Raw genomic sequence first — 24,980 nt, 5'->3', positions numbered from 1 at the left:
CGGCTTCATGTCGCGACATGGGGGCGGGGCATTTTGTCGGGGCATGTCATATCGCGATATACAGACTCCATATCGCGACATGGGGGGGTGGGCATGTCATATCGCGATATAGGGCCTTTCATGTCACGACATGGGGTGGGGCATTTTTGACGGGGTACGCCATATCGTGATATGCGGGCTCCATGTCACGACATTGGGGGCGGTGCGTTTCGTTGGGGTATGTCATATCGCGATATATGGACTTAATGTCGCGACAGTGGCGCCATGACAGTGATGCGCCAGTCGCAATGGGTATCGCGATGTGATCGTGATGCGCGCACTTCTCTCGTGACATGCTATCGGAGTCGTGAACGCGCTGTGGATGCCATGACATTCTTTGTCTGCTATTCAGTTTTGACCTCAGTGCGACTTCTGTTAGATTGACCAGTAATTAGAAACCAATGGATTTGTTACTGTATATCCAGCGTGCTCATACAGCACACACGGTTAACCGAGGCTACAGTATTTGGACTAAGAAGAACATCCATCACCTACTGTATGTATCTACATGTTCTCTGAACTTCCGCTGTGGCGCTTTACCCAATCAGAGTGTCGATTCTCACTTTTCACCCAATCGCGGCCGAACTGTTGGGGGTTTAGCCAATCACGGGTCTGAGAGCTGTTCAAGCCAGCAGCGCCAGGTGGATCGGCTTGTTTACTGTAAATGAGAATCTATTTTTAGAATGCTTTACTTATTTGCAAAATAACTACATTGGTTTATTTTTTTACGTCTTTATTGATTCACAATGTCCCGTACATTTCGAAATAAATACATTTTTTATTTGCAATATAACTGTCTCCGCTGCTTTCTGTAACGAATACATGGTATTTGAACAATTTTCATCGTATATTTAAGGTAGGGGAAACACCTTCTGCTTTGTACTTCAAAAATGAATAGAAATGTGAAGTCTATGATCATTATGTTATTATGCTCGTGCTTTCAATTTTGTTTTTATTGTTAAATTATATCGATCTGGAAACGGAGTTAGGCGCTATATTGAAATATATTGAACCCCCCCCGACCAGACAGACTCGGAAAACAAATTGCCCCCATTGTTTTAATCACAATCAGGGGTTCAAGTACCGAGTTTGTTGGTACCCGTAAACTTCCTTGTAGAAAGTCACGTGATTACCCGGAAACCGAGGCGCTATATCTCGGAAACGAAAACAGCACAAACGCTACTTTCAACGGCACAAACGTAGCTCTAAGCAACGATTGAGACCGGTCCGGTTCCCCTACGACGTTGTAGCGGGGCTGGGCAAGGTCATCCCATGAAAAAGAAGACGTTATATCTAAGGAACAAAAGCAGCTGGAGAGTTACTTTCAACGGCACAAACGCAGAACTAACGAATGAGGTGGGTTTAATCGTTTGTGCTGTCTGTAGGGGGGCAAACTTCACGGAGCTCTGGGAACCCTGTTCAAGATGTTGAAAAGCAGTGCTGGCAGTTAGAAACCCAAGGCGCGTTCAGAGCTGGCGAACGGGTCTCCACACCTATTGCTGTAATACAAATCCCATCCCCCTTCTCTGACCCCCCCACCAATGTGCAATGTGCTCACCGTGCGCAACCTCCCCTCTTATACTAACTTAAAGACACCTCTTCTTCTGTGGCCTGTGCACTGTTAACAGCTACCAGAGCTCCGGTGCTGTTGAAACACCTCCCGGATCACCTGTATTCTTAGCAGCGCCTCTTGGTAACGCACGTTTCTATTGTATTCTAAGAGTACATCTCTGACGACCACATTGGTTCCAGTAAAGTCATTTCAATACATGAAGTGTAGGTGGTTTATTCTCATCATGAGATAAAGCTCCTGTGATTGTTCCTGCTCTAGTCTTCCAGTGATCACTGACCCACAAACCACGTGTGTCACCTCACAGTCCGAGCCTGCATTTCCTCACAGCGCGGGGTCACAAGACAGCTGACAGCCAAGACCTCTGCTCCACACAGATGACATGACACTGCTGCTTTGTGGCTTCGACAAGCACAGTTGCAATCAGCACCTGTATTTGTATCATTGTTAGTGACACAAAAGAAACGCGATCCACTGTGTAGACATCACCTAAAGCTTAATGAGCGCTAAAAAACCCAACTTTCAAAATCAAGGAAATGCACCTTTATTAATCCATAAAAATACATCACTAGATAACTTTCTTTATTTGAATTCTTAGTTTTTAAATAAAAATGTATTCATTTGTCTTTTAAATACAACAATTGCATTTCTAGAATGTTTTTCATCATAAGGTGTCCAAGGTATAGGGAACTGCAGATGAATTTCGCACAAGGAAGAACTGTAAAATGTAAAGAACTATAAGAGCGACAGGAATCACATGCAGAAAACTGTCAAAAAACTGGAGACATCTTTGACTAATCTCCCCAGGTTAAGCGGGTTTGAGATGTTTTGAGAAACATGCAGTCAGCCCCCTCTCTTCCCCATTCCCCAGGGCACAGTGCTGAAATGTGTTGCATAAAGAGACTTAATCCTATAGTTTATACCTGGATATACTTTGTGCCATTGGGGTTTCTTACCTTGGTAGGTTTCCTGTAGTTTTAACACTACATCACTGTGCTTTATTACACTTGGCTGTGCTTTTGCTATTGTATGACACAGTTTGCCAGCAGCCATATCACCCTGCAGCTCAGCAGGTGTGAGCCTGTTCAGTACCTGGATGGGAGACCTCCCGGGAAAAACTAAGGTTGCTGCTGGAAGAGGTGTTAGTGGGGCCAGTAAGGGGGCGCTCATCCTGCGGTCCATGTGGGTCCTAATGTCCCAGTAAGGTCTTGACTCTCAGTGGTCATTAAAAATCCCAGGGTGTTTCTCGAAAAAAGGGTTTACAAATCATGGCCTCCAATCTATGAATTGGCCTCATCTCTCTGTTCTCCTCCCCACTAATAGCTGTTGTGTGGTGAGTGTACTGGTGCACTATGGCTGTCGTTGCATTACACAGGTGGTGGTGGAGGGGAGTCTCCATTACTTGTAAAACGCTTTGAGTGGAATGTCCAGAAAAGTGCTATGTAAGTGTAAGGAATCATTATGATTAGTATTAGAAGTACACTTTTATAAGGGGACTGCTGTATGTCACACTGCTTTCTGTTCCTTTTAGCTCTGCATTCAACACTATCATCCCAGAGCTCCTCCAAATTAACAGAATTCCTGCCAGTGGATACAATGTGTATAGAATTATAGGTCTGTGCATGTCCCTCCTGTAAAGGTTATATGTATTATTGAATTATTTCTGTTTTTGCACAAAGACACCAGACCAAATTCCTTGTACATTTTACATGCCTGACAAAGAAAGTGATTCTGATTCTGATTCTGATCAAATTGCTCTCTTCACAGGACACAAAGGGGGAGAAGAGTCAGGGGAAGAAGCAGGTCAGACGTTCTGGTAAGTGTGTTCTGTTTGTAGTCTATTCCTCTGTGGCATACATGTATTTGGAAATCATTTGCTAGATTGTGCTGGAACTTTATTATAAGGGGAATCAGTGTGGACCAGATAGTTGTGACTTGGGCAGCCTGAGAAACCCTATCTCTCCCATCCAGAATCCCCTGTGCAAATGAAGTATGCCGGTGGCATAATTCTGCTTTCACCGCACCACCTGCCATTCAATGACATGGTCCTGAACTGTCCTGTTCACTCTGCTGGGGCAGGGCAGTTAAGGCTCTGAAGAGCAGAAAATCTTTGTGAGGTTGTGGAGATGTGGTGGCACAGATATAAGCTGAGGTCGACCTTACCATCGTGTACATCATCCCCTGAGGGTGCCTGAGTATCGGGGACATCTTGCCCTGAGGGGGTCTCACTTTCAGCGACATTCTTCTTTGACAGGGGCGAAAATGTCCTCTGTTTGGGGTGGAAGAACCAGTAATAAAAGGCTTTGATCAGCAAGCCCAGCAGGTAGGCAGTGGGCAACACGGAGACGAGAGGCCTTGCATAGGCCTCAGTCAGAACGCAGTCCCTGTAGTAACCCCAGGTTGCCACCAGGATAGCACTGTCTACGAACATGAAGGAGTGGTAGATGATGCTCCTGCCCCTGGTCTTGCCCTCTGCAACATTGAACCAGCTGAAGTACCAGATGAAGGCCACTACAGCACGGTACAGCCACTCTCCTGGCACGCTGTCCATGAACTGGGTGTTCTGGAGCCAGGCCCAAACAAACAGGGCTAACCACAGTGCCAGGAAGTGCAGAACCAAATAATGTGGGAAAACGGAGGTGAAGACGGCCACCGCGGCCACACGCGGAGCGATCAGCAGCAGGTTCCACAGGAAGTAGACGACAGAGGAGCTATAGCCCATCTTGGCCTTTTCGGGCAGGAAAGAGCGCAGGGAGTGGTGGTAATCCCGCAACCCCGAGGCGATGGAGATGAAAGATGCAGCCATGCTGATCCCTGGAGGAAGACAAGGAGGACAAAGGGAAACTCTGGTTGAGTGTGGAAAAAAATCATCCAGGTTATACCCAGATTATACCTGTTCCATACCTGTACAGCACAGTGAAATAACCATGACTCAGTGTCTGTCCCCACACCTGCCCCAGTAGTGCTGGGCACAAAAGGTAGAGGCCTGTTTCTCTTATTAATAAGGACACAAGGAAGCCACATGTCAACTACACTGCTGCTTGAGTAACTACCACCTGCCTGGGAGTTACAGCATGTCAGAGCAATGATTACTCCAGACGTACTGGATCTCATTGCTTCATACACACATTATAAAATGAAACATTAATAATGTACTTTATATGATTTAGATAGTGTGCATTGTTATACTTGACATTTTAAGTGCAAAACTAATACATTTCTGTTATTGCATTTACAGTGCGTCCATCCCTCATTAGAAAGCCACTTATGCCAGGCAGGGAAAATCTGAAGTCTATGGATGCAAAGAGCACAAGGCAGGAATACACTCTGGGACACCAGTTGAGGTTAAAGATAAAGGGTTGGCTTTTCTCCTGCATCTTCCCTTAGAACTGATCAATTCTGAGCACTGCTGAAAAAATACTCCATTATTATCAAGCTGCCTTCTGAACAAGATGAGGTTAGGCAGTGGATTCTTAGTATGCTTCCTTTTATAACCTGCAGGTAGATTTTACTGATACAATGCCTGATGTTTTATTTCAAACATAATGGTCTTAATTTAGTCTGCATCACCTGCATTAGGATATTCCCACTCAGCTGGCAAATCGGAATGAACTCTGTTGCTTTACTCTTGGCCAGGGAACTAGATCAACATGTTACCTTTTTTTTTATTCAGTAACCATGCACAGATGCTGGCATGAAGTTAAAACCATTGAGGAAATCAATCTTTTTGCCCTTACTCAGTACAAGATGTACAAAATCCTTCAGCTTTATAAACCTGAACATCAGCCGTTTTTGACTTATTTGTTTTAACGTCCGTTCTGCTGTCACCCTGCCGCACTCACACTGCACCACGCTGGCCTGGTTGTTGCGGATGATGATGTAGAGCATGAGAGTGAGCTGTGGGGTGCTCTCGAAGAAGGTCTCGAACAGTCGGAGCATGCTCAGGTCGTGGGTCTTGTACACGGCATATTCCGAGCCCTGCTTTCTCTTCCACCACACTTGGAAGCCCTGCTCAATGGCCATTATGTACCTGCAGGGAGAAGAGCAGCAACAGAGTAAAGTACTGTCCCAGTGTCGCAATGCACTGCCCCATGCACTCCTGCATTTCTCCCCCGCCCTGTACAACCACTGATCTTCCTCCTGCTTTGCAATAATCATGCGACTTCAGAATGCTTATAATGTTAGCTGCCCTACTCAGACAGCTGTGTGCTGCAGAACGATGCAAGTCAATCCCCTGAGCAACAGAACATCCTCCCACGCGCACCTACACTACACAGTAGAGGGCACTAACATCACTACTGTGCACTTGATCAAGGACAGTGTGCTCAGTGAGCTGTTGTCTGTGGAAATGTGTCCCTGATCCCATTTTTGCAGGTTTATTTTCTCAGTGTCTTTCAATACAGCTGTTTTAACAGATCAAAACACTTAGCACCTATGTGTTAATTTAACTCTGCATATCATCCCCTCTCCCATTCCGCCTCACTCACCCTCTAAAAGAAAAAATAGAACTGTGAATTTTGAGACCTTCTGGCAAAGATCAGCACAGGGTTATGAAAAACATGCTGCATAGCATCTCCAAAAGAAGCTTGGAACAGCAGGCCAGGCTTTAATTGATAGCTCAGATTCATGCAGCAAGCAGCCTTGCACATCAGAGCTGATTTATTGTAAAATGATAAAACTGCAGTGGGGAACTCTTCTCATCACGTGCCACTAGTTGTCGCTCAACATCGGCTCTTAACTGGGCTGATTGTTTTCTGACGTCTGTTAAAGTAAAATAAACTTATTCCAGGTTTTAAACAGGCACTGAATAGGAACTACAAAAACTGCTGGAATAGTAATAATAATACAGACCTCATGAATAATCCAAGCTGGAATATGTGCAGGAGGTTCAGGCAGCAGCGTCTCAGGAGGAAGTCTTCCGTGAGCGTCAGGGCTCTGAAGTTCTCCAGCTGCCGGTCGTACCTGTACCACAACCAGCTGAACGTCTGCACGACGGCGGAGGAGACCACAATAATGGCGACTGTGGCTCCAAACCAGACGTAGTCCCCCCGTGAAAAGAACTCCACCGCGACCCAGACATCGGACCCCAGGTCGAAGAGGAAAGTGCACACCCCCAGCAGGGTGAAGAAGAAGTCCAGCCACGAATACTTACAGAACTGAGAGCACTCCATCTCGCTGCTGCTGCTCTCGTCGCGCAGTCCTTTAAGGGCCCCGGCGACGCCCACCCTTTCAAGTCGTTAATAAATCATATGTAACAAACGCGAACAAACTAACTATTCTCTTCACCGTGCTGAGATCCTTTTAAGGAGTTAAAAATTAAGGGGTCGTGCTTGGTTTCCCCCCGGTAAGCCTCAGGATCTCAAGTCCAGCTAAAGTACCTATATTGGAAGAGCAACTTCCTCCCTTTATAGGATGACTGGCTGGTGCCATGATAGACAACAGGTGCTAAACAACTAGCACTGACTACAGCGAGCCAGCAGACCCATAATCTGACAAAACTCAGGTCGTTTTTTTTTAGTGCAACTTTAAGCTCCACCTAAAGGGGCCAGTGCTAAGTTCTGAAGAGCCGTCGCATTCAAGTCTCTCATATGTGTTGGCCGATAAGCTTTAAGGGCACATTAAAAAACATCCCTTATAATTTGAGAGCACAAGACTTAAATAGTCTAGTATAGTCCACAGGTCACAGGAATCACCGATACTGGTTAAAAGCTTAAGTATTCAGATCAACAAGAGACACATGCATTGTTTTGTCCAACAAGAATCTGAAAAGGGAGCTTTACAAGCGCAAATTAAAAAAAATGCAAACTGAATGTTTCCCCATATTAATTATTTTAGATGATCTTAATAGAACTAATCACACTAGATTATAACCACATTGGGGCAGGAGTGGTTAGAGGGTTCTGCACTTGCGGAATGCTGGTAGCTCAAATCTCAGGTGAGACACTATCATTGTACCCTGGTGTAGAATACTTCACCTGCATTCACTGCATTAAAATACTATCAAAATAAATGGCTCTATTCTCGTGTGTTGAACCTGAGAAATTAAAAGCAGATCTTAGCCACGTCATTTTACTACATGTTTCCGAAACTTGGGGACCCACACTTGTGCTTTCATGCAGGATCTCCAGTCCTGGTGCTGAAGAGTCACACACCTGCTGGTCTTCATTCCTGCTGAGCTTAATCATTTCACTGAACCTCAGTGGAACTAACAACTTACATGAATGGAATATTTGAAAGTTTTTAGTTTTTTTTCTACTCAGATATTTGAGATTATATTTTATATATAGAATGCAGTAGTTAAAAGGCAACATATAACATGGTCAAGAGGTGAAAATGATCAAACAGTTCAAACGAATCCAGTTATTAAGTCAGTTAAGGGCTCAGTCGTGTTACTGAGAGCTCGGCTGGACCTAAATCCAGCAGGACTGGGAACCCTGTTCAAGATGTTGAAAAGCAGTGCTGGCAGTTAGAAACCCAAGGCGCGTTCAGAGCTGGCGAACGGGTCTCCACACCTATTGCTGTAATACAAATCCCATCCCCCTTCTCTGACCCCCCCACCAATGTGCAATGTGCTCACCATGCGCAACCTCCCCTCTTATACTAACTTAAAGACACCTCTTCTTCTGTGGCCTGTGCACTGTTAACAGCTACCAGAGCTCCGGTGCTGTTGAAACACCTCCCGGATCACCTGTATTCTTAGCAGCGCCTCTTGGTAACGCAAGTTTCTATTGTACACAGTTCGAAATACTGTGAAAAATATACATCATTCAGCACCAAAAGAGTACATCTCTGACGACCACATTGGTTCCAGTAAAGCCATTTCAATACATGAAGTGTAGGTGGTTTATTCTCATCATGAGATAAAGCTCCTGTGATTGTTCCTGCTCTAGTCTTCCAGTGATCACTGACCCACAAACCACGTGTGTCACCTCACAGTCCGAGCCTGCATTTCCTCACAGCGCGGGGTCACAAGACAGCTGACAGCCAAGACCTCTGCTCCACACAGATGACATGACACTGCTGCTTTGTGGCTTCGACAAGCACAGTTGCAATCAGCACCTGTATTTGTATCATTGTTAGTGACACAAAAGAAACACGATCCACTGTGTAGACATCACCTAAAGCTTAATGAGCGCTAAAAAACCCAACTTTCAAAATCAAGGAAATGCACCTTTATTAATCCATAAAAATACATCACTAGATAACTTTCTTTATTTGAATTCTTAGTTTTTAAATAAAAATGTATTCATTTGTCTTTTAAATACAACAATTGCATTTCTAGAATGTTTTTCATCATATGGTGTCCAAGGTATAGGGAACTGCAGATGAATTTCGCACAAGGAAGAACTGTGAAATGTAAAGAACTATAAGAGCGACAGGAATCACATGCAGAAAACTGTCAAAAAGCTGGAGACATCTTTGACTAATCTCCCCAGGTTAAGCGGGTTTGAGATGTTTTGAGAAACATGCAGTCAGCCCCCTCTCTTCCCCATTCTCCAGGGCACAGTGCTGAAATGTGTTGCACAAAGAGACTTAATCCTATAGTTTATACCTGGATATACTTTGTGAATATTGGGGTTTTTCCAATATTCATCTTACCTCGGTAGGCTTTCCTGTGCTTTTAACACTACATCACCGTGCTTTATTACACTTGGCTATGCTTTTGCCGTTTGCCATCGTATGACACAATACATCTCTATGAGGCGACTGCTCTCACGCTACCAGTTTCCAGGGTGTTCCTCCCTTTCCCCGCTGTGCACGTGCAACGTGTTCAAAGTGCTTGGAATTCATTAGCGCATCAGCAGCTCACAGCAGCAGCATCACGAAGGGGCCTGCTGCTAACCCCATCCTCCGGAAAACCGCAGTTTAGTTCCCAGAAAGGTCAAGCTTGTCTGCTGACCATGCCCGGGGGTCAGTAGCTGTGAAATGCAGGATACCAGTGGTCATTCTGGCAGGCGAAGTAAGCGATCAGCTGGCCGTTGCAGATCATGAGAAACAAACCGCTCCCTTCCCAGGAAAGAAGGGAAAAAAACAGTCAGGGGAAGGAGTAGGGTAAATTCACAATGAAGGGGCTGAGACGCACACTCATTAATGCTCTTGGCCTTCTTTTTAACCTTTCGTTTGTAGAGGATATTTAAGTTGATTCAATTTGCCCCAATAATTGTGTTACTTATTTTCACTAATTTTCCCAACCTGTTACAGTTAAGAGTAGTGATGTTGCCAAACCAACATGTGAGACAGGACATTAAGACACTTTCAGTAAATGACTTAGAGACATGTTCTACCTTGAAATTGGCTGAGTTTCCTAAGAAAAAAAGAGCCTTTAGGTTTTTTTATGTGAAAAGCAAAAACTTTTTTACAAAAACAGAACTGCCGTATATCAGGGTAAGTTCCCGACTGTCACTGTAAAAGAAAATCATTTGCTCTTAGCTGTCTGGTTAATTAACAGAAAAAAGGGAAAAATTCAGGCCTTCTGACTTCTGCTCCCTGCTCCAGTTATTTAATGGAATTAATGCCAATTAATGATAAGCTTTTAAATCACTGCTTTAAGCTTTCAGAAGACTTATAGAAGTGCATTTGTTCAGTCATGCAGATGATCTAACAGAAGTTAGTCCCTTGGAATTTCGATCAACTCTCAACTTTGTAATGCAGCCTCTTTGTTTAAGAAACTCCCAAACAGCAAATCTAAGAAAAATCAAATCACTTCTTGTGTACAACACAATTTAGTATCGCTGTGGAAGGCAGCATGTTTGCATGCTAAGCAATTCTGTTTTATTGTACTTCTGTATATTAAGACATTGAAATACTGTGAAATGGAAACAAATTGCACAACATATGAAAATACCTGAGGAGCCCATGTATCAATTAAAGCAAAATGTCTCCTGCCACCAAAGTTCCTACTTTGAAGTCTAATAGCTAAAAAACCAACAGTATGTTAAAAATTGTTTTTAAAGTTGAAAGATAGATTTTGAACATTAAATGTAAGATATCCTTATAGGTTTGTGGGGGAAAACATGCACGACAGAAATCAGTCAGACAATGATTTGCAGAAAATGTTCGTGCATATTAAAAAACAGAAATGTGGCCATGAATTCATCTTTACGAAACTGAAAAGTGGAAAAGATGTAAAAGTGAATACACATCTTGTGTTTTCATAGGACTGTTTCTGAAAATCAGGAACTTAACAAACAGAGAATAAAGATGTGTCTGATGTACAGCAGAACTGTTATTGTTATGTTGTTAACAAACAGACTTACCTAGTGCTAGCCACCACTGCCACACGAGAGGAAACTCTAACATAACTGGAATACCAACCAAAAAGATGATTACTACACAGTATGAACAATCAAAATTCTTGACATACCTGTGAAACTATCAACTTTCCTTTAATACAGGAGCCTGATGCTTTCTAAAATAAAACAATTTGGAAAACGGGGATCAAGAGTTAAAGTTAATAACAAGTATTTGGAAATAGCAGGGGTCGCGAAAGTTCTATCCTCTACTTAAATGCCTGTTGTACTTAAAAGGAATCCAGACTCTAACAGCGTTAGTGACGTGCTGATGTCAAGTCAAGCATATTTATTTCACGAACTAAGGTGTGGTTAAAAACATGCTTTGTATATGAGCTATTTAGCACCCAGTGATTTCCAAGAAGCACATGTACAGCAGATGATTTCCATTCAACAATGAACTACAGCAGGCAATTAAGTCTTCACTCCACGGGCATAACACACATTTCTGCAGCCCTGGATTTGATGGGGTTTTGACATGCCCAAGCCTGTTTGAAGACTGATGCATATTATCGCTCCCTTACGGTTTTTTTATCGAAGTATGTACAAGTGAATGCTTCACTGTCGAGCTCTGGTTATCGTTTTTTGTTCTGCTATTCCTGTATATGAGTCTGTGCAGGCAGGGCTGCAAGATGATGACTCAGACTCAGTGCGGTGAGTGATCAGACCTGTGTGCGTGTCGTAGGTGTGTGACAAGAAATCAAGTGTACAAAAAATGCATTAAGACAAGACTCCAATTATATGTCATTTTCTTGATGCATTTTTCGTGCATTTTAATTTCTTGTCACAGTGTGGAGTCCAATTGGAGGTCTTTTCTTAATGCAGTCTGGGTGCCTCACCTACAGACGTCAGGGCAATGTGGATCAGAGTGACAGTGAAGGCGTAGTCCCACACCCATCTCTTCACCACGGCGGCAAACAGCAGCCCACTGCTGAAGTAGGTGAGCTCCATGGACAGCAGGTTCACTGCAGCAGAGAGAGAACAAGCAGCAGCTATTTAGACCCAGGGTCAGCAATCTCACATGGGCTCTTATCAACATCCCTCAGGACAGCCATGCTGGCAGTAGCAGTTACCACCTTGCATCAGCTCTCAGAAGCTAATCAAGGCCAGGGCAGGTCAGTACTGGGATTGGACACCTCCAAGGAAAAGCTTAGAGCCCCTCTGGAGACCAGTTTGTTTTTTTAAAGAGTCTTACTCAGTCAATAAGAATGAATGTGAAATTGCCACAGGGTTCCTTAATTGCTACAAGTAGTACAATGACGTGCCTTGTTTTCAGAGGGTGCTGTTTGAATGACAGAATAAAAATCCATGTCAATATCGAGGTGGTTCTGTAATTTGTGGTGGTGGAGTCACTCTTCCATCTGGACCAGAATTTCCAAACCAATGACTCAGAATTGAGGACGCTGCTGTTCTTGTGATGAAAAGCTAAACCAAGCTCCTGACTACTGGACATGTGAGCGCAGTACACATGGCACTTTGGAAACACAGGGCTATCGTGCCCTCTTGGTTTGTAGACTCTGATCTTCCTGAGGTTCTGCCTTCACTTTCAGCTGAGCTGAAGCAGCGAGTCACCCAGGTCGGGCTGCACCTCAGAGGGGGGTTCAAAAGTGCTCAACACATGTAAGGAATTATTTATCATACGACTGAAAAAAGCGACATCAAAAGACAACACCACAGCAACGCTACCCAGATATTTAGAGCTGGACTCCGAGGGCTCGGTCTTGAAGTCAAACGGAATGAGTCCATCGAAATGGTCGAGCCTGAAAGAGAGAAAACCAGAAACATGCCAAGTTCTCGCTTGCACGACTGTGTCGCTCTCTCTGCTCAGAGCTTTGTCTACTAATTAATTCATTCAGGGGTGGGCCAGTGGTGCACTGGTTAGCATTACTGCCTCAGAGAGCAGTGGCCCGGGTTCAATCCCTGAGGTGCTGTCTGTGTGGAGTTTGTACGTTCTCCCTGTGTTCATGGGGGTTTCCTCTGGGTGTTCCAGTTTGCTCTCACAGTCCAAACAAATACTAGAGTCATCCTTGCACAGGGGCCACACTAATCTCTGTATCGTTCCAAATGTAGTATATGTGCTGCCGAAGTGTACAAAGCCATACAGGCAGGTTAATTGCCTACTGGGATTGAATGTATGCATGAATGCCCAGGTATGAATGTGTGCATGTCTGTGTCTGTGTGTGCAGGGATAGACTCTGGCTGCCTTGCTACCCTGTCTTGGATACGTGTTATTGAATGTGACATGCTGATGATGAATATATACATATCAGATACACTAACTGACCATTCCATCAAGGAATAAGAGACATGCTGGTCACCAGGAAGTGTGAAACAGAAGGTTACCACTGTTGTTATGGTACAAAGCTAATGTACCAGTAATGTTTTCCCAATTTCCTCTTCATAGAAGTCAATGTACAGTATTTATTTATTATTATTATTATTGTTATTATTATAATACTCATAATGCGGTTGTTCAGTGCACGTTCTATTACAGGGTACTATTATACATAAAAACACTCAGATCACGAACACGTGAACATGCGACCAGAAATTTAAAGAAATGAAAAATGTATTGAGAAAAGACTTGTGATTGGAGAGGATGCACAACCTTCACACATCTATCGTTTCTTTTAGAATAAAAGGTTTCCCCGCGTTAGAGAAACCATTTTAGGCTGCATGCGCCCAGTTCTGACGTCATGTTTAATTATTTGTTTGCTTTGTCTGGGTCACATACGAATGAAACCATTTCCTGGTGTCATCTGCGTTTTTAATCCATCACCACGTGCTCCGTGTGCAGCGTCTTCGTTCGGCTCGCTAGAAAGGTCGTGTCCCACTACTGCCCCCTGTAGGCACTGCGACATTTTTTGTGTGCGCATTTGTCCAAACAGACTTGTCATCTTCGAGCAAGATTTGAGATTTAAAAAAAGTCTTACTTGAATATACCGAAACAGACGCTGCCGATCATGTAGTAGACAGTGTAGAAAATGACCAAACACAGAAGTAATTGCAGGAGTACAGTCTAAAAAGAAAAATGCAGTACATTATTATTTTAGAAATACAGTATAAAGCACCCGTGCTCATCTCATCCCTTAAAGGGTGAGGTGAAGATCAATGTAAATACTATTTTCTTTTCTTTAATTATTGCATTTGTGTTTATGTTGTTGTAGAATCAAGCTTTTTTCAAATGCTCATAAAGAGAATTTCTGCTCAACAGTGCAATTCTTTAAAATGTGTAAACTGTCCGCTATAATAGCATATAATTTAAAAGGGATTTTTTTCCCTGCTTAAACACTTAAGGACAAACCAGAACCAGGATGTTATGAAACACAGTACAAAGGATTTTTATAGCAACTGTTGCTTATATCTCAGGTTATAGATTTAGAGTACATTTTCAGAACAGTACCTTGGAAACCCATATAAGCAATGTAAAAGGCGAATTTCAAACAAAGTAAATGCCAATTTAACATGCAGATTATTTCAATCATCCTTAAAATACGTATTTTTCATCCATAGTTGAACATGAAATATAACCGTAAAACCATAACAAATCAAACTATATCCTGTGAAGGGCTTGACCTGTTCCTACAGCTGTTGAACACAGTCCTGTTTAATTGTATAATACTCACATAAGCTCTGCATTAAATACATATATTCCTAAAACATAATTAAAACAGAAATAAAAATTCAAACGTCGTTATCGAGCTAACAGAGAATGCCTATTATTAAATTAGGTTCCGGAAACTTTATTTTCACGTGGCATTCATTCAGACACTTTATACATTGTGTTGTTGTTGTTTTTTTAATTGCTTTCTTTAAAAACGCACGATATACTGTATACACACGGTACACCGCTGGGGCAACGCCAAAGGTTATCAAGAAATGCGAATCGTTTCACGCGAGAGCACAAATAATACCAAGTACAACATAAAATAGAGAACAAACCGCGAGGAAAGAGTTAACTTGTTAAACGTACAGTGAAGCACCTTGTTAGTACTGATCCCGTTACTAACAAATGTGACATAACAAGACACCTTGCGCGTTGCGCCAAATCCATAAAAACGGCACAATTTAAAACCCCAGAGATAGGAATACGCGCCTTTGTAATACGTGTTCCATACCTTGGTGTCGGCTATTTTCCCTTTGAATGCCATACATGCACAGTCTGTTTTTACCGGACCGACATTCGGAGCTGTTCCTATGTTTTTTCCCCTATTACTAATACCTTACTGTGCCGTGCCCATCACGATCTCCGACACTCTCTCCCTCCAGCGCTGTAAAGTGGAACTACAGCATTTAAAGGAGCAGGTGCGCCCTTTTTACACTGTCGGCATTGCTACTTTTAAGAAACGGGGGCAAAAACCACGAGAGAGTGCCTGATTTAGACACATTTTACGAAGAACAAATAAAGATATTAAGGTAATTTCCCCCGTGTTCAATTCCGTGGCACAGTGCCGTGACGCTAGATGCACAGCTCCCAAGTCTTCTGGGGCTGGAGCTTCTGAACAAAACGGCATAATGTGCATTATAATCGAATCTTAATAGACTCTTTCAAGCGCTGTTACAACTGAAGTAAAGAATAGAGAAAGATGTAATTTTGTTATCTGTCCAGGAGAAGTGCAGAAAATATAAAAACTGTAGACTGCTTAATACTTTTAGATGACTTCTACAGTTTAATACAACTAATGCGGGGGTGACAGACTATTCATCAGCTGGTCACCAGCAACAAACAGGGATTTGTCACCCCAGACCCTGTGTGTAGAATCAAAATATCTGTGTTTACTGCGGGTCTGCTGGCCGGTACATACGCTATTAGCACTATCCTATTACAATGATATTCATAGCATAGTTCAAGCAATCGCTGATCGTACGAGAGAGGATTTAATTACGGCCGCCTTTATAATTAAAGCGACATTACGGGCTGCGGGTGGAAAGGGGGCGCAGTGCAGCCAGCGGGCAAAAGAGACAAGTGCCGAGCACCTCCGCGTCAGGCTTGGAGGCGAAGATGAAACGAAGCATCCGAGCGGCGTTTCCAAGGTTAAAAGACAAAAAAAAGGGGGGGGGGGGGGGGACCCCCTCCTCCCCGGCCCCCGCAGATGCACGCCCCCGCCGCGCGCAGGCACCCTATCCCCGCGCGCGGGCCGCGGAAGGTGTAGTCACGTGTGCTGTGGGGCGAACTCGCAGGCAGGAGGAGGAGGAGGAGGAGGAGGGGGGTGTGTTTGGGACCAGTACACGGAGCTGGGAAATGCCAAGGGTTTACATAGGGAGGCTGAGCTACCAGGCTAGGGAGAGGGATGTCGAGAGGTTCTTCAAGGGATATGGGAAGATACTCGAGGTCGACCTCAAGAACGGGTAAAGGAAAAACAAATACGTAAAAGAACCAAAAGGAAACTTTAACAGGAGGCCAGTCGATAAAGCACCGTGTAGCCTCGGCTCTGTAGTCGCTGTCATAGTGCACAGTGGGCCTCTCGGTGCTGCGACGGAGTTTTCCGAGCCGGCGCTCGGGCTGCGTGAGAAATGGTGAATGCAATTAGTTGTTTTGTTTTGCAGGTCGATCTGAGCGGCTGCCGTGCCGGCTGTCTGCGCCGCACGGTGCGGCCGACCGCGGCGAGCCCTGCGAGTGGGAGGGCGCATGCGTGCGGGGCTCCGGGCTGGAGACCTCCCCGGTCCGCTTCGCCCCGGCGCGGCTCAAATCGGGAGGAGAAAACCTGCTGGGGGGGGGCAGCGGTTTTTGTCTTGCGACCACGATAGGTCGCAGACCCCCGCACCTTTGGTCTGTGCGGTTTGAGCCCGGTCGGGTTGTGTTTTGACCCGCTGGCATTGGGCGTCAACGCGGACTAGCGGTTCGGTCGGAATGAAAAAAATAAAACACGAACACGTTTTCGCCGATGAAAGCGCCACCTCTACACCACCACCAAGCTCATCCCTCCATTTCTCGGATTTCGCTTCGGTTTCCGACCGAACCCCCCGTCTCTGCGGGGACGGTGTCGGATAATAACGCTGGCAGGTTTTCCCGGGAATCTCTTCTGTTCAGAAAAGCAAAAAGTCAGCCCTTCCTGAAACCCCCGTGTTTTTACCCGGGCCCGTCTCTAATGCAGGTACGGGTTTGTGGAGTTTGACGACCCCCGTGACGCGGACGACGCGGTGTACGAGCTCAATGGCAAAGACCTGTGCGGCGAGCGGGTCATAGTGGAGCACGCGAGGGGCCCGCGCCGCGACGGCAGCTACAGCTCGGGACGGAGTGAGTGCGCGCGCTCAGTGCCCAGATTATTCTGATGATGATGATGATGATGATCGTAGTGTTTTAGTTTGTTGTTTTTTTTATTTCAAGTGTAACACTTCAATGCTTTGAAAAGACGTGCAAATATATATATTTTTTAAAAATGAAGCAAATATAGCCTGGCTAAAACAACTACCAACAACATAACGTCGATTCTGACCATGTGTATAAAATGTATTAAACTCGTGGAGCGAGTATTAAAGCTTTTTTTTTTAAAGCAATAAACTGGGGGGGGGGGAAATATTTGTCAGGAAATTTGTTTAAATCTTCCAGTTTAAACTGCTGTTTGCCTGTGACTCATAATTGACCAGCCTGCTAAAAAAAAATAAGTCAGGTTGAGTTATTACACCTGTGTTTTGATATCAAGTGTTCTTTCTGAAATATTTTGATCGATTTGAATGGCATCTTTTTATTTGATCGTTTATTTGATCTTTTTTTTTGTAATGTGACTGTGATTAACGATAGAGATTTAACAAAGAACCTCGATGTTTTAATTGAAAGAGTCCTTTGAGGCTAAGATGACTGACTGCCTGTCCCAAAAGCTGGCCTTGGGCTGCCTTTCCATGAGTGTGGCTCTTTGACCATTGTGGGCCCTTGGCTGACCCAAAAAGGAAGCCATTGTGAAGACTGCTACCTTTTCCCATTAGACCTGGGTGGTGAGGATTCCATGGGGGTAGAGACAGATGTGGTTAAACTGAAATAGGTGCCTGAAAACTCTTTTTTTTTTCCATTTCCGATATTATGTTCAAATGTACAGTAACTCACCGTAAGTACTTAAAAAGTTGGCTAAACAGTGAATAAAACTGGTTTATGTTATACTTTATTAACAGATGCTTTTGAAAGATAATTTAATGGTTTTACATTAATGCACATAGTTTATAGCCGTACAGTACCCGACACGTTTTGTAAACATATGATGCATGTCTTAATATTTGTGTATTGTTACTCTAGAGTCTGTGGGAGTCCACTTTGTTATGATTGTGTGCACAAGTTAGATAACCGTGCGACACTTTAATCCTTGAAGGCAGGGAAGCTCTGATTGTTGCTTTGTTTCTCGTGATGCTGTTGTAATTGAGCTGCCTTTTCAGATTTGTGGACACACATAGAGTATAAGCAGGGGATGTCTTGAACGGGGGCCCTCCCGGCTTGGCCGCTGAACCGGTGCCTGTCTGTGCTTGTCACCTTGAAGGTGGATATGTGTATAGGCGCAGTGGGAGAGATAAGTATGGACCTCCGACTCGCACAGAGTACCGCTTGATAGTGGAGAATCTGTCCAGTCGCTGCAGCTGGCAGGATTTAAAGGTACTGTACTGCCTGAGGCTAATTATTAATTACTGTATGAGGGCGCTGGGCATTCTGAGGGGAGCTTGCATGGTTGGGGGTGGTTGTGGGGGTGGGGGGGTACCTACAGGGCCATATGGGGTAAATGGGTTGATGAGGATTATTAGGGAGATCAGAGCACTTGTGGGCACGTGGTTTAAGTGGGCAATGCTGACAACTACTGCTGCTCTGTTACAATTCCATCCATCCGTTTACTAACCGCTTATCCATTACAGTGCCGCACAGTGCTTGCCAATCGCGGCAAGCAACGGGCGCAAGGTAGGATATACCCTGGGCGGGATGCAGGGCGCACACACGCACACGCACACACTCACACCAGGGCTGGTTTTCCCAGAAGCCAGGTAACCTACCAGTATGGCTTGGGACTGTGGGAGGAAAGAGAAGTACCTGGAGGAGCTCCAAGCTGATAGCACCCCAGGTTACGGCACACTGTAAATCTGAGATTAGGTGATTGCATATAGGATGGTAATCAAGGTAGGCGCTGGATTCTGGCACTAGTAGAATTAACAAAACAAGCGTGGGCATCAAGCAGTCCCGTGATCTGCTGCCCGTCTCTGCTTTAGGATTACATGCGCCAGGCTGGGGAGGTGACCTATGCCGACGCCCACAAAGGAAGAAAGAACGAGGGAGTGATCGAGTTCAAGTCCTACTCCGACATGCGGCGGGCCCTGGAGAAGCTGGACGGCACCGAGGTGAACGGGAGGAAGATCCGGCTGATTGAGGACCGGCCCGGGTCCCGGCGGCGCCGCTCCTACTCCCGGAGCCGCAGCCGTTCCAGGTAAGTGAGCGCGGTGTCCTGGTGGCGACGCGGCCGTGTCGCAGTAGTGAACAAAGGTGATCGGTCATCATGGCACGACAGGTGTGCTATCTAACCAAATTCTATCAATCTTGCAGTCGTATCAACACAGGAAAGAAAGGAGGGGAAAAAAGGAAACCAGAGGTGTGAAAGAGATAAAAAAAAAGTAGTGAAAGGCTGTAAGAGAGAAGCATTTAAGGTCTCTCATATGTCTGGATCAGTCTGCAAGCTCTTAACGAAGTTTAAAAGGGACTACCAGGCAAAATCAAATTTTGCATTTGAGCCACAGAGGGAAAACCTAATTTTTTGACTCATCTGCCCAGAAGTCATCCTGCCAGCAGTCATCAGTGGATCGGCCTGGTTCTCTTTGGCAACCTTGTATAGTTGCACGCTCAGCACTGTGTTGCATACACACCTCTGGCGAAATCCCAACACTGGTGCTGGAAGAGGTGTTAGTGGGGCCAGCAGGGGTTGCTCACCCTGCGGTCCATGTGGGTCCTAATGCCCCAGTATAGTGATGGGGACACTATACCGTAAACAGGCGCCGTCCTTCGGATGAGACGTAAAACCGAGGTCCTGACTCTCTGTGGTCATTAAAAATCCCAGGGCGTTTCTCGAAAAGAGTAGGGGTGTAACCCCAGCGTCCTGGACAAATTTCCCATTGGCCCTTATCAATCATGGCCTCCTAATAATCCCCATCTTCATTACACTGCTCTCCTCCCCACTGATAGCTGGTGTGTGGGGAGCGTTCTGGCGCACTATGGCTGCTGTCGCATCATCCAGGTGGATGCTGCACATTGGTGGTGGTGGAGGGGAGTCCCCACTACCTGGAAAGCACTTTGAGTGGAGTGTCCAGAAAAGCGCTATATAAGTGTAAGCAATTATTATTATTATTATTATTATTATTATTATTATTTTTATTATTGGTGTCCAGCGGAGGAACCCCATCTCCACTGTCCAGCATGGCAGTGGGAGCGGTGTGGTCTGGGCTCTGAGGCTTCGCTGCCTCTGGACCTGGACAGCTTGCCACCATCAACGCAGAGACACTCTGCCCCTCCAGTCAGTGTTTAGTGTCCTGTGAAGCACCACAGAACTCGCAAAGTTCAGAGATTGAATTGATCTTGATTAGTGGGCATGTCAGACGAGCATATTTGCAGATTTGATTCACCACGCGCGGGACACGGTCCTGAAAACAGTTGTCAGGGTTGTAGATAGATTGGAAACTAATAGGCGATTAGTTTAAAAAAAAACTCTTGATATACTCTTGATTTCTCCAGGTTGCAAGTTGGCCCCCTCTGGTATTCTGTATTTGTTATGGGATTGTAAAGCGACTCGATATTTGGTTAGGAAAGTCATTGTGGAGAGTAAGTGTACCATTGTGGTGAACGCTTGACGTTGCAGTTGAACAAAGAGGCCATCCTTCCGATCCAGGCAGGATTGGGGGTTTAACGTGTACCCCTGTCCTGAAGCAGGTCTCGCTCCAGAAGCAGGCGTTCCCGCAAGAGCCGGAGCCGCAGTGGGAGCAGCAAGAGCAGCCGGTCGAAGAGCCGGTCGCGCTCCAGGTAGGAGGATCCATTCGAGAGGCAGAGCAGGCATTAGAAACGTCAAGCCTCAGGCCATTCGCACCCCCCTCTGGCTCCAGCAGGCTAGCTTTGCCCATTGCAGCACAAAAGACAGGAAGTATGTCAACACGGTAATTAATCCAGATCCCCCAGTTTTTCCTCTCTTATACAGTAGGTGTGCAACTCAATCTGTATCTGAAGCCTTCAAGAAAGGCCTTCCGTTTTCATTTCTAGTCTAAGCTACACGCAGAACGTATTCTCCCTGAACCTTTGCATTGTGCACAACTGTTTGTTTTTCCCATGTGAAACCCCAGATCTAACCATGCTGAAGCATCCAGTGTAACTGTTAAAAATCCCAGGATTTGCAAAACTCTGAACAGGGGTGTTCAGCCCTTTCTTGCTAGAACTGCTCTGTGAATGATGGAAGATGTTTTATATCTTTTCATGAAGATTTGATGTTTTTGGTGTCATCAGTGGGATCATCTCTCCCCAGCCTGACAAAATAAAATATCGGTCTTTTCTTGAGTTCTGTATGTCATCATGCATACGAAAGGGTTTTTAATTTATTTATTTTTCAAGGTCCGCCTCCCGTTCCAGGAGCAGGAGCAAGAGCCACAGCAAGAAGAAGGGGAAGAGTCGGACCCGGAGTCGGAGCCGGAGCAAGGGGGAGGACAAGGAGGGCGGGGAGCGCAACGACAAGGGGAGGAAGAGCCAGAGCAAGGAGAAGAGCATGAGCAAGGCCAGGGGGCGGAGCCCGGAGCGGAGCCGCAGCAGGAGCCGAACGCGGGGTAAGAACCGGAAGGAGAGCCGGAGCAGGAGTCGGAGTCGGAGTCGCAGCCAGAGGAGCAGGAAGAGAGGCAAGCAGGACAGCAAGAAGAGCAAGAAAGACGACTCCTGCTCCAGGTCGAGGTCCAGGTCGGCGTCCAAGGAGAACAAGGAGCACTCCAGGAAATCTGTCTCCAAAAACCCGGAGCCCAAGAGCGACGGGGAAGAAGACGCCCGCGCGGATCGCAGATCTGGCTCTCGATCCCGCTCTCGATCCGCCTCAAAGCCCAAGATCAAATCCCGCTCGGCTTCGGCCTCCCCCTCCAAGGCCAGGTCTCGCTCGCGATCCGGGTCCAGGTCCGCCTCCCGCTCCCGGTCACGATCTCGCTCCCGGTCCTGATTTGCTCCTGTTTTTTTTCTGATCTTGGAGTGCGTTTATACTCTGCTGTTGGGTCTTTAAAGTTTGCTTGCTGTTTGTTCTAAATTTCCATGCATTCACCCCTGCTGCTTTTCTCTTTTAAAGCTTTCTTTTTTGAATAGTGTTGTCTCCGTAGTGTAGTGCCGAGATGTTCGTAAAGCTGGGTTTGTCACGTGGATTGATCACCCTGAAGATCAGAAGGCGTTGGCCAGATGGTTTCCTTTCAAATAAAAAGGCCTTTCATCTAGTAACCCTGGGTATTTTTCAGGTTGTAATTTCAGATGTCCCTTCTTCCCAAGAGCACGGTGTTGAGATTTTTATTTCCATCACCTTTCTGCCACTGGTACTGAAGTTCCCCTTTTCACTTTTAAAATAAAATTTGTATTTTTGCCGGATGTTTGTGCTTTTTTTCTTTTGTGCAGCATTTATTCTTTGTTGTGGTCACCTGGCAGACCTGTCATTTCTTTACCAAGTGTCCTTGAGCTCTTTCCCCAGCTGGACAGAACCCCAAATGTCCATCTTTCCACAATTGGGCAACATAAGAGCAATCCTCTGAGCAAAGAGGAGAGAGCTGGCAAAGGGGCACTGATCTAACCTTTTCCATCCAGTGCTCCAAGACAAAGCATCCCTCAGGGTGTCGTGATCATCTGGGGCACTCACTAAGCTTGAGCCCTCTGGGATTCTCAGAGCTCCAGTGCTGTATTGCCTATAAGATCAACATCCAAGGTTTCCTTAGAACTTAAACCTCATAAGACTTGATGTTTGAAGTTTTCTCAAGGTTTAATGTCTGCACAGCTCAGGGTTTCGTTTGTTCAGCTGAGGTTCTAGGCCCTATATGTTCTCAAACCTCAAGATTTTAAGTGTCCCCAATATTATACCCATGGGAGTAGACAAGAAGAGAAGAGCTGCACTCGGTCATCTAAGTGTGGAAGTGAAAAGTACAGAACCAGGAATCGGGAGGATAGCTCTACTGTTCGGGGTCAAAAGAGGCAGTAGGCACCCTCACCAGTGTAACCCTAGAATAAACCCAGTCCCGGGTCTAGCATGGGGCAGGCGAGCTCAGTTGTTGTTCACGACCCAAGGGTAAAAACAACCCACCCCACCCCCATCCCACGAGAAGAGCAAAAGCTTCCCCTGCTCTCAGCAGGAGGAACTGTTCGGTGGGCCTGGCCAGGTTTCCTGTCTACCGAAACAGCCATGAGCAGCGTATTGACAAGGCAGCAGTGATGGGATGTACCAGCACACAAGGCTGAGATGTGAGCCGCTGCTTCCCCAGCTGAATTGGAGAGCACCTTTTTTTCTCGGGGGGGGGGGGAGCAGGTGGTTCATCAAGCCCAGAGGGGAATTTAACTGGGATACGAGGGTTAACATCCCCTAGTCCTACAAGCAGTGTCGCGGGATGTTAAACAACCAAGCAGTCAAGACCTCGGTTTAACATCTCCGACGGGATATCTGCAGTAAACGCACCTTCGGTTTCTACTAGTGCCCCCAGGTTCACGTTATACTGTTTGCTCTGGAGGAACCTGCTGGCTGGCTCAACTCCGGCAGTGCCTTCGAGGATTTTGAATACTTGCCTCTGTCTTCTCTGTTGAAGACTAAAAAGGTTCAGTTCCTTCAACTTCGCAGCGTAGGGCGTTTCCGTAAGTCCCAGAATGCACCTGGATGCTCTCCTCTGGATTGTTTCAGAGCAGCACTTCTGTACCATGGTGACTGAAATCATAAACAATATTCTAAACGAAGCTTTACGAGTGAGCTATGCAATTCAAATATAACATTCCTTGAATTAAATTCTTCCCTTTTAACAATGATATATTTTGTTTACTTTTTTAATTCCTTCCCCGCATCGTCTAGATCTAAATGATGTCAGCGTTATTATTGCGATGTTAAAAGTCGTGTTTTTGCTGCCTGCGTGCAAAACCCTGCACTTGTCAACGTCATCTGCCAAGTGTTTGCCCAGTCTTGAATGTTCTCTATAGCTTTTTTTTACAAGAAAATAAACGTATTTTACTACATATAAAATGTAACTGATCCGAACTGAAATAAACATATTTCAATGTATACAGTTATATTTCAAAGAGCACAACTACAAAATTGAATCCCTTAGAACGATGATGACGCCTCAGGTCATGGTTAAGTGTATGTAATAAAAGACTACAACACTGCTTAAGGAGAGGCAAGGTATATAGACGCTTTGCGTTGCTTTCTGTCGTCACAGTTAAAGCTACCGACGTCATCGGTGACGGCACCTATGAAGTAATTAACACATGCGGTTGATCTGCTGAGCTGCACAGGTCTATTTAATTACATATTTCATAAACAAGTTTCTTTTACATATCCTCATATGTAACGGAAACGCATTTGCCACTATAACTAAGAGGATGGTGTAACCACCTGCAATTTCCGTCTATTGTTAGAATTAAAAGGATCTCATAGTGTGTACATTTGCTTTGTTTTTAACACGATTATGCTGTGATCTCAAAATGCAATTATTAAAACTGCACGTTTTCCGCACAGTCTTGTTTGTATGGAAAAAAAAAATGTTAAAAAGCGCGGTGCCCGTCTTCATCGATCACACCTGCAAAAGGCAGAATCCGCTACCCGCCAGCATGGATCTTATTGCTTTTATTTGGAAAATGTCGGCGTTTTAAACACCTGAATGAAAACCGTTTTTGACTGCTCGGGGATAGAGACCAAGGCGTTTCCAGATGCATGTTTTTTTTTTTTTATTACCCGGCTTGTGATGCGAGTGAATCGATGCGGGGTGTCGGATTTTAGTTGCGTGCTGCTTAAAACCACATTTTGGCACTGCCGCGTGTGAAATTACCGACGGACGAGGAGGTGCTGCAAATCCCCTAACCCCATCTTTCATGCCCAAAGAGGTAAAAACAAACGCCCCGACTCTGGGAGATTCATGGCCATAAC

The 24,980-nt window shown here is 45.3% G+C and overlaps 3 protein-coding genes and 1 non-coding gene across 9 annotated transcripts; 1 reads left to right on the top strand and 3 right to left on the bottom strand.

Moving 5' to 3' along the window:
• Positions 1-1,107: 1,107 nt before the first annotated feature.
• Positions 1,108-6,780, bottom strand: LOC148820540 (XK-related protein 8-like). Its single transcript, XM_088933387.1, has 4 exons — positions 6,461-6,780; positions 5,452-5,639; positions 3,773-4,423; positions 1,108-1,193 (listed from the first exon to the last, which is right to left on the bottom strand). Exons 1-4 carry the CDS (start codon positions 6,778-6,780, stop codon positions 1,108-1,110), a joined length of 1,245 nt encoding a protein of 414 aa, XP_088789513.1.
• A 1,978-nt stretch (positions 6,781-8,758) lies between these two features.
• On the bottom strand, positions 8,759-15,111 carry LOC148820538 (putative transmembrane protein 244). Its single transcript, XM_088932401.1, has 6 exons — positions 15,018-15,111; positions 13,833-13,918; positions 12,586-12,659; positions 11,739-11,864; positions 10,867-10,911; positions 8,759-9,616 (listed from the first exon to the last, which is right to left on the bottom strand). Exons 1-6 carry the CDS (start codon positions 15,048-15,050, stop codon positions 9,522-9,524), a joined length of 459 nt encoding a protein of 152 aa, XP_088788527.1. The 5' UTR covers positions 15,051-15,111; the 3' UTR covers positions 8,759-9,521.
• LOC148820539 (U6 spliceosomal RNA) lies at positions 12,890-12,991 on the bottom strand. Its single transcript, XR_016094167.1, has one exon. It is a non-coding gene; the product is annotated as a U6 spliceosomal RNA (small nuclear RNA).
• Positions 15,112-16,092: 981 nt separating the features above from the next.
• On the top strand, positions 16,093-22,453 carry srsf4 (serine and arginine rich splicing factor 4). Of its 6 annotated transcripts, none has more exons than XM_088933178.1 (6): positions 16,093-16,248; positions 16,995-17,137; positions 18,366-18,478; positions 19,081-19,295; positions 20,786-20,875; positions 21,473-22,453. In XM_088933178.1, the coding sequence occupies exons 1-6, from the start codon at positions 16,142-16,144 to the stop codon at positions 22,038-22,040; spliced, it is 1,236 nt and encodes a 411-aa protein (XP_088789304.1). In that variant the 5' UTR covers positions 16,093-16,141; the 3' UTR covers positions 22,041-22,453. The 6 variants fall into 6 exon arrangements, with proteins under 6 accessions (XP_088789304.1, XP_088789302.1, XP_088789303.1 ...); XM_088933176.1 differs by having other exon boundaries at positions 21,455-22,453; XM_088933177.1 differs by having other exon boundaries at positions 20,783-20,875.
• Positions 22,454-24,980: the final 2,527 nt, after the last annotated feature.

This window comes from Atractosteus spatula, chromosome 14 (genome assembly GCF_055471065.1).
Source record: "Atractosteus spatula isolate fAtrSpa1 chromosome 14, fAtrSpa1.hap1, whole genome shotgun sequence".
Taxonomy (NCBI): domain Eukaryota; kingdom Metazoa; phylum Chordata; class Actinopteri; order Semionotiformes; family Lepisosteidae; genus Atractosteus; species Atractosteus spatula.
This window is presented reverse-complemented; position numbering and strand designations above follow the sequence as displayed.